Source organism: Anas platyrhynchos, chromosome 1 (genome assembly GCF_047663525.1).
Source record: "Anas platyrhynchos isolate ZD024472 breed Pekin duck chromosome 1, IASCAAS_PekinDuck_T2T, whole genome shotgun sequence".
NCBI classification, from domain to species: Eukaryota; Metazoa; Chordata; class Aves; order Anseriformes; family Anatidae; genus Anas; species Anas platyrhynchos.
In genome coordinates this window covers 2,660,593-2,673,943 of record NC_092587.1, presented here as the reverse complement: position 1 = coordinate 2,673,943, position 13,351 = coordinate 2,660,593, and the positions used below count along the sequence as shown (strand labels likewise).

The 13,351-nt window shown below is 41.4% G+C and overlaps 1 protein-coding gene across 2 annotated transcripts in view; it reads right to left on the bottom strand.

Moving 5' to 3' along the window:
* Positions 1–805: 805 nt before the first annotated feature.
* Positions 806–13,351, bottom strand: part of CHCHD3 (coiled-coil-helix-coiled-coil-helix domain containing 3) — a 148,353-nt gene continuing 135,807 nt past the window's right edge. Inside the window, exons 7-8 of one of the 2 annotated variants that reach the window (XM_027461240.3) lie at positions 6,839–6,974; positions 806–1,528 (exon numbers count right to left, since the gene is read on the bottom strand). In XM_027461240.3, coding sequence (XP_027317041.1) covers positions 1,502–1,528; positions 6,839–6,974 — 163 coding nt within the window. In that variant the 3' untranslated portion in view covers positions 806–1,501. The remainder of the gene's footprint in view (positions 1,529–6,838; positions 6,975–13,351) is intronic. The other variant, XM_027461251.3, reaches the window with a different exon arrangement.

Genomic DNA, 13,351 nt, shown 5'->3' with positions numbered 1-13,351 from the left:
GTAAACATGTCGCTTATGTCCCTATTATTTCTCACAAGCAGTTTACCTGGCACCTGACACCGAATGCCAGGATTTCCCTTACCTCGTGCTATTACTGTTCCCTTGCATGTAAAAAAGCCGAGCTCATTTTTTCTTTTATTATTTTTTTTTTTATTTTTGTTGTAGCATTAAAAACAAAAACAAAAAACCTTAATTAAAGAGTACTCGCAAAGCATCTCAATAATTACGACAGGAGAGATGTTGGCAGTATTTTGAATACAAATGAGATCTGCAGGTGCACTCGCAGTTGTACAGTGTGAGGCGGTTCAGACGTAGCCCATTAGGGAAACAGAGCAGGTAAACAGACAGCAGAAGGCTCTCAACACATTGCTCATTTGACACTAGGACAACTGTGTAAAAGTCCTTCCCTAAGACTGTTTGAAAGACGAATTCTGCAGTGCTAATCTGAACAGAAACAGTTAAATGGAATTAACCCCCACATTATAGACATATGGATTACATGATTTAACCCAAATGATGTCACTCGCATGAAGCTACGTGCCCTTTCATTCCCAAATCCTTTCTGAGAAAGGAAGCTCTGGCAGTGCATGAATCACAACATGCTATATCACAAGGGATCCTTTTAGGTTGCTGCGATGGAAAACAGTTATGTGTAAGTACTGTTCCCCAAACCAAGGCTGGTTATGCGTGAAAGTCTATGCTGTAAAGCCTCAGCAATAACATCTGCTGGAAAAACGTGACAGCACAGCAGAGGGAACACCATCAGCCTCCAAGAAGTGGAAAGAGAGACAGACTGAGACATTAATCTTGTTCATAAAATACATTTATTGTTGGTACAGAGCGAGGCATATTCGTCAGTACTTGATAGGAGTGAGGAGCACAACAGCATCATTCCATGTAAATAAAGGCCATGTTACATCTCAAGTGTTGGATCATTACCATTCCAGCAGAAGGCCTGAAGAGAGACTTAATTTAATTACATAATTTGTGAAATAAGTTAAAGGAAAATTTACGTCATCATCCATTGTAGGAAACACTTCATGTAAGCAACGAACGCAGGCTGTGCAGTGAGAAGAGGCAGCTGGCTTGCTCACAAAGTGCTGCCACATCCCGGCACAGCAAGTGTTACATACCCACGCCTTTGACAGTGAGAAATTTTTGAGGAGATTCAATGAAATAGCAGCATTTGAAGGATATTTCCCCTTTCTAAGGTCAGTGAGAGGTTCTTTTCTTTTCCTTCCTTCAATCACCAATAAGTGGATTTTACTAAGACTGAACAGTATCCTCGGATGTAAGATTTCTGATGTAATAAGATATAGGTCTTGGCTTTTCAAATGGTCACACTGATTGAGCCGTGATGGCTGCTGCTCTTGAAATGGCTCTTCCAGTTCTTCTCTTTATTGGTCTGCCCTGTAAATGGGCTGTCATATCATTCTTGGGAAAAAATGCTCTTCTGCTGAAATTAGAGTTGATGGTCTTGTGCTTGATTTGGACAATGCCTTTATCCTCCTCTCCCAAGCATGCTCTGCTAAGAAAACGGTTGGGGGAGGGAAAGAGAGGGAGAAAAACGTATTTCAATAAATCAAAGTTATTCCAGAGACACACTGAAGTTTGGCTACAATTCCTTCCTAGGATTTGCAATATTTTCAATTAAAACATAGAAAAGGAAACACTGTCAACACACACATCATCACAGAGGCAGAATGAAGCTATCTGAAGACTCAACAATCCAGACATCTGGCGGGCTGGAGAGCTGCAGGAACAATTCCTATTCATCCATCTTAATGCTATCATAGCTCTAGTCATGCTATGGCTATTAAGGAAATTAAAACATCTGACCTTACAATAAGATAAATCCTGTTCCCAGCAGTTACATACTCGAGGAAATATATCCTGAAGCCATACAGCAATAAGTATCTCCCCTACCTACCTTCTTCCTATATTCCAAGTCATCATCGAAATCTTGATAGTCTGAACATGTCGCACTGAACTTGCACTTCATTATTCACCTCCTGTGCACAGTCAGGCCACCAAGAGCTAAAAGTATAGATCTGTCAAGTCCTCCAAGAATTATTTCTACTGCCACACCAGAAAGCTCTGCCACAGAGGTCTCGACTCTATTCAGAGTCTCCCAGAAAAATGCAGACTTGCAAGGATGATATGTTGGGCTCTACCAAGAACTTCCTACTGCCATGATTCATGAATAAAGGGGCTGTAGAAACAAGCACATGTACAGGTACTACTTATCTAAACCAGTACAATGAACAGAAAACAGGCTCTAGCATGCTGGAAAACACCTACACTCACTGGTGGACTATGATGTTGACCAAGGCAATCTATTGTTCTTCCCTTCAAAATCCAGAAGATGGGAAAGCTGGTAATTATGAGTCTCCTTGTAACAAATAATAGCAAGGGATTTGACAATTTTTTCGGCTTATGTCAGGAGCAAGCCCAGATGTGAACTTTGAAGTTTTACAGGAGACCTACCAATGGCTGATTCAAATAGTTGGTCAGTACCTGGCCACACCGGGCATATTCTCTTCCAGGCTTGTACTGTCAGACAAAGAGTTAGGGCTCAGGAAAACTAAAAATAAAGGGAATGGAAACCTGTTGTCATTTATGTCTTTAACCAAATTCTCACAATCTTTCTAAAAATTATCTGGAGAACCACTCAAGCAGTGATCCTGCAAGGAGGATGAAGATGCATAGCAAGGAGCAGGACAGTGAGCACATGAAAAGATGGAAAATGTCCTCGTGATCACAAATGTTCTCTACAACTCATGGTAGAGAGGTACGTGCTGACGAAATAAAAAGAATCAGTTTTACACTCCCTAGTTGCTTTTATAAACAAAGATAAGGGAAACTTTTACTGGTTAACAAAATCTCCGCTCTCACTCGACAGTATCCCCGCAGAGATTTCGGTGAAACTGGCGCAGGCTATTTCATCGGGAAGTCTCCTTTTGCAGTTGTATCACAGAAACTTGCTCAAAGCCATTGCTGGGCTGAATATTAACTTTGCGTAAATTTAACACTGCATAAATTATCACGGGAAATTCCCAAAAGATCTGAGCAAAATTCTGTTACTTTTTTTTTTTTTTTTTCACTTAATGTCCTAAGGAAAGCAATTGCAGGTATTTGTTCATCACATGCAGATTTCTGCCCACAAAATTTCATCTGCAGAAAAGTGGGAGGGTACCAGGGCTTTGTTTGTTTTTGTCTCTATTTTTTTAACGTTCTTTACTGACTCTTGTAATTTATCATCACTTAGACAGTTACTTCACGTATTTAGCATTTTTTCCTTGTGTTTTCTCCATGACACCGATGTAGGCGTGAAGGGAACCTGATCCGACCCTTCCATAATGAACTTTCTTCAGTCAAGGTGGTGTTAAATAGTGTTAAAAGACAACGTCTCTTTATTGTGTTTCAGCCCAAAGTGTTTCCAGCTACACTAATTTTACATGTTTTTCCATTAGATTGCGAGATGGCACCTGGAGAATGAGGCTAAACAAGATGGTTTTGTGCTGACCAGGATGCATCATTGAGGACCACTTTACCCTCCAATTCACAATAATGGGCACAAAGAGGCTGGAGAGGCTGAAGGGCAGCGTTTAGGAGCCAGGCTGTCAGACACCAGCAGCTGTCAGCACCTTTCTTTGAAATACTTTCAAACCTCACCTGCAGAGACTTGCATCCCTGTGATATTCAGCGGTCTAGCAGGAAACTATTGCATAGACTTCATTACACTATAATATTGCTGTGTTTCCACATAGGAATTAGGACACCCTGTAGACCAGAAAAAAAATATGGGTATTTCAACAGCCACCTTGTCCACATCAGTGCGTGGTACATTAGGACCAGCAATAAAAATGTCATTTTTTTCTAAAAAAAATGGCATTGCTGGAGATACGTCAGCACTGGGAACACAAATCCATGGCACAGACAATCCTAATATCTTCCCTTTAATGGCTCCATTAAGTAGTTTTTCTCTCTGTTTCTATTATAATAAAATACAAACATTAATAACAGAGCTTAATTTATCTCACGAGCTTCCCCTGACTTTGGGAAAAGATTTAAACTGAAGATACAACGATATGTCAAACTCCTCTGAATTAACAGCTCTCTAGGCCTTTCTAACAAGGGGAGAAAAGGACAGATAGAGACATGAGATTACAGACAGGATGAGAAATAAGGAGCATACAGAAGAGAGGGTGAGATAATTATAAGCAAGATAGGAAAGAAAGAGGAGTCAATAAATTCAATTTATGAAAAGCACAGAGTGTGCTCAGCCTGAGCACAAGTGCCCAGACTCACCGCCAGGAAATCGGATTAGTTAACTTATTTGGTTTTCAATATCTTGGTCTATTCCCTCTAGCAAATTTTCTTCTTTGTTTGTTTCTTGTAGCCGGTGTCAGTTAACTTTTTCATTTCTGAATCTACTATTTATCCTGCTCTTCTGTCTTCCAAGCAAGCACACACAGTAGGTAATTTTGCAGTATTTTATAGCAGCGTTTAGCAATTATTTCAAAGTCACTGTTTGTCTGGACTTCCAGGCAATCAGCGAGTAAAAATAATTACATTTACAGCTGCAACACATGGAGGATGAGCTCTAGAGGACTGATGTTCATTATGAAAAACAATCGTTCCTGCTTGCAAATATTTCCATCATAAAAGGCTTCTCTTTCTCTGTTATCATAAGAGAGAAACCTCTCTGAATTCTCATCTTGAAGCATGTGTGAAAGAGAATAAGAAGCATTTAGGAAACACTTTTAACTACTTGACAGGCTTGGTTGAAGATCTTCAACAAAAAAGGTGTTTAAAAAGGGTTCAGAAACCTAATGCTCATATTTATGCAATTTCCTTTTCCTGCACCTTCTGAACATGAATTGATTCATCCTCATCATAGTCTTCTGAAGAAATTACTATCAGATACTAACTTTAGTTATAGCTTAAATATGAATAATTAGGATAAATTTTGTAGTTACTGTTAAAAATAATGTAGAATTATAAATACAGTAAATTAGCATTTCAGATGATGCAAGCCACAGTGATGTTGACTACATAATGACCTAATATTATTCACTAGCCTTTTTTTTCTAAAATTTCTCAAAACATCCCGTCTAGTAACTTCAAACTGGATTTTGGAATACAAAAATCATACTAAAAGAAATCTTAGAAAAACAATAAATGCGTACACCAATTCTTGCTCGTTATAGTAGGGAGAGAATGGAATTAAATAAAATAGTAGCAAACAATTCAAAGGAAAAAAAAAAACACAGTTCAAAAAGCCATGGAAAACTGTATAGTTTAGGGAAAAAGGGGGACAGGCAAAACTTGTCCTGTGCCCAAGGAAGGCACTTGGACAAAACTTATTGCACTTCTCATGCTTGGATGTCTGAGCATGGGGCATTTTAAAAGAGCCTCAGGCTCTGCCATCAGGAAAAAATTTCATGAGCAGGGATCCTGGTAGGCTGTAGGGTGTTAAAGGAAATGAAGGAGCACAGAAGCATTAAAAGTGGGCAGGAGAAACACCGAGGGGTGTAATGAAGGAGGTAATTTTGAAAGGAAGAGGTTGATCTCATTTATTTTTAAATTTCATCACATGAACCCTCTTCAGGCAAAGTTTTCACTGATGATAACAACGTTTAATATCACAAAGAGATTTCAGAGCTGCCCTGACAGCCCCACAAATTGTCCTGGTCCTGCACCACGGCTTGTTCAGTGAACAAGGATGCTACAGCTGCTGGCTGCGTCTGTCTTCCAGCCAGGCTGCCTATTCAGAAAGGAGCCCACTAACTGTATAAACAAATAATTATAATAACAGCACCCCACAAACGTGTTGAGTGCTGTGGCCTGCAGAAACCGCTGTAGCACTGCCATGCAACTCTTGCCTCCCACAAAATTTACGCAGTGCTAAACCACAAGCAGCACTGACTCCAGGAAGATCTTCAGCAGTGCCAGGGCAGGACTGCACCAGCAAAACTGCACAAAGGTCTCAGAAAATGATTATAGTCAAGGTCTTACTGCTCTTCTGTACGGGCAGGACTAACTCTAGTGATGATTGACATTATCAAGTACTAAACGTTCTTGCTCAGTCTCTGCTAACACATTAGAGCATGTGTTTTCACATGTTCAGAGATTAACTCAGACTTTAGCAGAAATAAAGATCAACAGGCTTATTTAAGCACCTTTATATATACTATATATACGGCCTACAAGCACATCTCCAACTGGCTAAGAACACAGTTGAGATCAACATATATGTCACTGTATTTGATTTAAGGTGATGAAAAAGAATCACGTTTAGAACTTGCAGCTTCTTTTAACTGAAACATTTATGCACTACTGTCATTTCCCTTTAGCTGCACTAATAAAGAATAAAAGTTTATAATCTGAAGTAACAACCCATGCCGTAGCAAATTGGATGGCAAGGGGAAAAGACCAGGTAAATGGCAGTATTAGACTCTGAGTACATAAAAGAAATGAAGACTTCCAACTGGTGAGCAATCTAGTTTGAGGCATCCATTCACCTGTTACTGAAAGTGGCCATATTTATGGCAAATAGTACCACTTAGTTAAATCCCCTTGTCTTACTGCTAAAACTGCAGATACCAGGCAACATCTGCCAACAGCGACAGGTTGTACATTAACCAACAGTTTCCCAAGGGAAGAGATGGAAACCCTAACATTTAAATAAATTGAAAGTGGACTCCTTGGAGCTTGAGTCCACACATACAGGGAACCGTAATGCTTTAGCATGTAAGAGGGACTAATTGGATAATCCAACAGTCTTCCTCTCTTTATTCCATGTTTATTTCAGTTGCAATATTTGTACACCCACCTGTTTGGCATGATTGACACAATGCAGGTATTGGCTAGCCAGTGCAGAGCAGCTGAGGGTCTCCTGAGCATGCTGCTGGTAACACTGCAGAATTTTACCCTGCAGATCAGCGCAGACTGGATGAGACTCATATCGCCTGGGGAAAGAAGAAAGAACATTTTGATTTCCTTCTCAAAATCGTTTCAGGAAAGATGCAACTTTAAATAATGGATGTGAAGGAAAACACTTTAAAGTTACAAAGGAAGGCTGCAGCCACAAGAACAGTCACAGAACTGCAGGACGCATTAAGCTTCATTGCTGTATAGTCTTAGGACCCTATAGTCTTGCTACTTATTAAATATTGCTACTGCATAAGACAGAAAGCACCCATTGGGCTGACCTAGAGAATGCAGAAAACTTGCTAGCATCAGCAAATTACACAATCTGCTCTTGCTGATCTGATGATAGCCTCTATTTTTGGCGCATCCTCCTTCCCTTCTTCTACCCATCACCTCAATTGTAACCCTGACGCCAGATGTGCAAGTTATTTAGGAATTTTGTCTATTTTCCTTACTGTATGGATTAATTACTCTTGTCATCTTTTTGGCTGATGCAATACACAACGGAATGGAAACTCCTCTCGTCTGTTCTGCAAAATAAACCCCCTTTTGGACAAAAATCTTGTCATTTGCATTTATCTATGTAATGTTATCTACACTGATAGTGGCACAGAATTTAAATGGGAATACAATACTTTCCTGATTCAAAAGCAAGTGGGTGGCAGAGTGTTAGAGAGATGAAAGGTCCACTGTAATTTCAAGTTAATTGGACGTTTGCTTTATAAACATCTTTTAAGGTATTCAAAATCTAGTTACTGTTATAGCCCTTTCACAGCAAAAATAAACCATTTTAGCAGTAGAAAAAGAGCCATGAAACTTTATAAAAAAAACACATTGAAGGTTCATATAATTTTAAAACTACCATTTGTTTTATGTGTGTGAACTGTATACTTAATACACTTTCCCATTTACCCTACCGGGAAAGCCCGACAATGGCTGTTCTAACATCCACATTATTTTTAGTTCAATAAGGTCGTAAAAAGAACGAGCCTCATCAGCCACAGCATCCTCAGATGAATCCTCTGTTCCTTCTTGTTTTGCTGATTGGCCAAGACAGATCTCTGCTTTACTACGACGAGAAGGCAAAACATGAAGCACGATGCGGTTCCTTGGGGGAGCTGACTTCTGGGCAATCACTCAAGATGTAGTACCAAAAAAGACCTGTTAAGTCGCCTTGATTTTACAATCCATACCTATAGAAAACAGCCCTCTTCCTCTTTTCATTCATTACCGTACATCTGTGAAATACCTAAAGCAGAATTTAAATGCAGTCCCTGGTGCTTCCCCACTTTATGATCTGAAAGTTCAAACTTCTGTAGACTCTTACGGATGAGGATTTTCCCTTAATCCCCCCTCTGCTGATATCAGCAAGCGTTTCAAGAGCGTGTCAGGCATCAAAATGTACGGCCATAAAATGCTGTACACCGGCTGACTACAGCAAGGGCTGGGGCTGGATGGGATAAAAGTAAAGGCTGAAGCATCGCGTCCGCTCTTTGTAGCTGTATGACTCAGCTCTGATGATTTAGGTCCAACTAAACCAGCACTCGTTTCAAACGCCTGAGACCCTGGTCTGGATTGATAATCCAGTACAATAGAGCACGAGTTGGCGAAACCCTCACACAGCAAACCTAGCAGTGCCTTAATTCACAAGTGTTTTTAAAGTGACTTCGTTGAGTGTGTCTTAAATGTGAAGAGAGAAGGAAACGGGCTTCTGTACACCAGCTACATAAATTCTGTAAATTTTTTAAATAAGCCATCTGGGGGGGTCACTAACCCGCGGCAAGGATCTTTGTGGATGGCTTGTTTCCCTGAGCCGTGCCATTAGCCATTCAAAGACCACGTATTATTCTTTATCTGAATGCTTCAATGGACACTTCGCCTTGCCGACAGCACCGGAGCTCGGGCAGACGTGTCGTCTCCTGCCTCACCACGATTTCTTCTCATCCTACAGCTTCTCACCAGTGAATTTTCCAAACGTGCTCTCAGCCCACCACCACAACCCAGCCCCGGCGCTGCTCAATGCAAACGGGGCCATTTCCTTGAAGTCAACCAAGTCCATTTTCTTGGATTAATCTCTTCAAGGAGAGCACCGGCTCCGTATTGATCTGCTGTGCTTGTTATGCTCCCCTAATGCACTATTTGCACTTTGGGGAAAACGCTAAATGAGATTACTATCTACCATTAGATGGCCATAAAGCACGCGGGGCAGGATCTCCCGCTCAGGAAAGGAGGTTGCAGAGCGCATTATGGTAAACCCAGCAGAGGGTTTGCGATTGATTTCTGGTTGGTGATGGATGACAGGACTCCCAGACGGACGGTCAGAGGCAGCCACCGGCAAGGAAACTCCTCAAAAGGGAAATGAAACATCTCCCTAAAAGATAACCTCGCTAATGTTCCTGTAAATAAGGGTAATTTTACAGACACATTTAAAGGTCTGGTGGGGCATGACTGGAGAAGAAGCTTGTCAGAAAAGGGAAATAGCACAAAAAACAGTTGTTAAGAGGAATCTGCTGGGGAAACGTGAAGATTTTAAAGGCTGAATGGATAAACCAACCTGATCTGGTGAGAGCTGACCCTATTCAAGCATGAGGTTCCTTCCCTGTGTCCCAAGAGCTTTATTTTGAGATACGTGGCAGGGAAAGCATCCAACCCTTTTCAACCTTCTCTTTAATTTTTTTTTAATTACTTGGGAATTTCATGACTAAATTGAAGAAAGCAATGGGAAAAATATATACTGTAGTAGTCAACAAGGATTGACGGGAAACCCTGACCGAGGCCCATCTCCATTCAGCGCAACTCAATAACTACTTTACTGAATCAACACAGGCGAAATTTAAAATGCCTTTCTTCTCCAAAGTCAATATGAGCAGCAGCCCGAGCTGCGCCGCGCACCGCCCGGCATGCTTTTATTAACGTGTTTTTATTAAGTTTACAATTACTTGATCTGCTTTCGCTTTCCCAGCTGCTCCTCGAGCACCTTGCATGCCAGCAAATATTTCTGCGTGCCCGAATAAACCTTGGAGGGAGCCGCGCGCCCACCTTTTCCATCAAGCTGATGCACCGCAATCTCATAAAGGTAATGGGATGAAGACACAAAAGAAAATAAGAGAGAGCTTTATAAAGAAATATTCTATGCGAAGGCATGAAGAGAAAATTTAATGAGAGGAACTTTGTACTCATCTAGCCTGTCTCAAAGAGCATAGCTTATTGTATTCCTGGGGGCTCCGAGAAAGGAGCCCCTTCACGGCATTCAAACAAAATGTCTACTAAAGAGGAAATCTGAAATCACCATGGTAAGTTTTGTGATAAAACTGACATTCTGACTGAAGGAATCTGAATCGCTGATGAGTTTCCAACTGTGCAGGTATCTGGCATAATCCCACCAGATCAGGACTTCAGGCAATTGTCATAAAATATAGAAAGAAGAAAAAAAAAAAGCAACAAAAAACCAGCATGGATTACAAAAACCTCTGCCATTAGATGGCCAGAAGTATCCAGGGCTTAATTTTATTCCTCATTAAAATGCTGACACTTATCAGAAGCATCTGTTCTTCTCCACGTAACCCTTGGCATCTACAGCTACCTTGTGCTTGGTGAAAGAAGCAGAGATGATGCTCTGGGTCCGAGGCCAGGCAGCACAGCCCAGCCTGCACCCCTAAATGTAAATTTGTCCCCTCCAAACCAGCAGCTCAGCACGTGTGTGTGTCCGAGCTACAAAAAGGGACTGTCCCAGCATGTGCTGCTCTCCCAGTCATGCCAGGTGTCACCCAGGGAAGTGTCAGCTTCAAAATCAATCCCCAAAAAAGGAGCACATTACCTCTTAGACCCAACACGGCAGCACGGTGAAGGACTGAAGCCAAGGTCCTGAGCTGCTTTATTTGCTCCTACAGCTGTAGGAGCCACACCACCATCAGATCCCACCTGCACTGGTAGCACGTAAAGCAAGGAAAAAAAAAAAAAGACGTGTCTTTCCTCAACCTGCCTATAATGCCCAGGAAGATAAGAAGCAATAAATCGATGCAGAAAGATGGTGAAACAAAAGGAAACTGAGGCAGTGCCCTCGCGATAGGCACAGCAACAGCCTGACTGTTTTCATGTGCTTTATGAGCAACCAAGAGGAATCTTAAAGGGATTTGGGGGAAGTTAATCAATTATCTTTGCCTACGTCTATTGAAATTTTCTTTTTGCAATGAGAAACAGTGAAAGCAGATGCTTGTTTGGTAAAAGGGGTGAGTTGGGGGTGGAAGGTAGTGTCAGCAGTGCTTCAGAGAGAAAGCAAATGGGGACTGGAAGTGATAGCAAAAAATGGGCCATAAAGGGCTTCAGAAGGGAAGATGTGTGACTTGCAAGTGATGCAGGTGAAAGGAAGCCAGTGGACGATGAAAGGAGATGATGGGAATACTGGGGAGCCAAACCACCTACAGCACCGCTCTCAACTGACACCGTCAAGGCAAGATTTCCCTTCTCGTGGCCATGGGGAATAAAACGTATGTTGCAATAACTGATACCACGAGCTGCGAGGGATTTAGCTGAGCAGATGGACAAGGAAGGCCATGTTTTGTATGTTTTGCATAAAGAGTCAGCAAGAGCAAAAGGTACGCCTAGCTGAGAAGACCTAGGGAGAAGGTCGGGTCAGAGACGAGGTGGAAGCGACAAGTCTGGAACAGCGGCAAGACAGGGGGGATTTTCCACCAAGACACAAAAAGGTGGTGCTGGGGGTTTATTCTTTTTTAAGATTACCTCATCCAAAAAGGAGCCGCTTCCACAGAATCACTGCTCGCTGAATTCACAGGACTTGTTTACAGTAGAGAAAATAGTTGCAAAACAGAGAACAGGGGGAAAAAAAAACACAAAAGGGCATATGGTAATGAAGATCCTTGCTGCTGCACCAGTATTTTTAGCTTTTAAATTAATTTACTCTTTATATTAAATTATTTTTAAAAATTGTCTTCGCACATTAAGTAGGTGATGACTTGCGAGTGCATTACGAAACGTGTAAAGCACAAACCAAATGGTTCTGTTCTTCTAAAGATCACTTGGAAGCAATACCACGATCTGATTTCGGAGTATCTACAACCGACGTTGCGAAGCAGTCCATAATCAAACTGTGCCTACACAGAGCCCTCAAAATTACCATGTGGGAAGTGCTGCCAGCAAAAGATCAAGTACTGCAGAGTTGATTCTTGCTTTTATTTACACTTGACTACATAGTGTGACTTCTCCAAAAGCTGTAAAAGAAAAGAATTTTCCTAACAAATCTCTGGTGGAAGAGAGCCGCAGTCGTTCCTGTTTTGTTACAAGTGAGAACACTAAAAGTGCACAGTAATGCTAAAAAAATGACTTCTGCCCAAGTCTGAGCACAACCCCCCTCTGCCTGTTGACACACGCATCTCTTGTGCTACGAGGGATCAGCTCCAGTGTTAATATTGCCCATGGTATTTTTAGACTCCACAATCCCAGCCCTGACAAAAACTTCGGCAAATGTTTGTCATTCTCTCATTTATTTCGTCTCCCTCAGAAGCAAATTAAAATCTGTTCCCAACGTCCTGACCTCTGAAATTTAGGGATGGAGATGAGAAGAGGCGGAAAGACACATCCCAGCATATTCACGCACACGCACCACTTGGAGGCAGACGTTTAATTATGTCTATAGAGTGTGCTAAGTCAAGTTCAATATGTTGACAAAAACCTGGTTTAACACAGAAGCCTGGCAGATAGCACTATTGACCTTTTTAGGTCTTTTTTTTTTTTTAATTTATTTTTTTTATTTTTTCCCAGTGAATGTTTCCCACCTGGTGAACCACCTGGTATGTTGGTAGGAGAGCGGTTCAGCTTTTATCATAAGCAAAGTGGAAACCATTCCTCGTAATGCAACAACACATTTATTGCATTCAGGGAGGAAAGAGCATCTCTAAGATTAACAGAGAATTTACGATCCCAAATCTGGCAAAGCACATAAATACAAGCGTAACTGCACGCAGTGAGTAATTCCACATTTGCATGTGCAAAGTTATGCACATTCTTAAACCCTGTGTTGGGCTGGGACTTACACCACGATGAAATTGGGATGTGGATCAGAAAGATTTCCTGGTTCTGAATCCTAATTAGACTGGTGAACTAATTGCTGAGGTCTTCAGCCTCTGAGGATGTTGCATGAACTAGACTAGATCTCTTCAGCCTAGAGAAAGACAATTGCAAGTAAACATGCGGCAGATGTACGAAATCATCAATGGCATAAGGAGCAATTATTCAGAGAGACAGCCAATGAAGTCTTCTAGCAGTAGGTTTACAACCAAAAACAGAATTCAAGCCTTTTCCAGACAACACCTAATGAAAAGCTGGAACTCACTGCTAGAGGATACCGGGGGTATCATAAGCACAGCTGGGTTCAAAAGCCAATTACAAGGTACTGTAA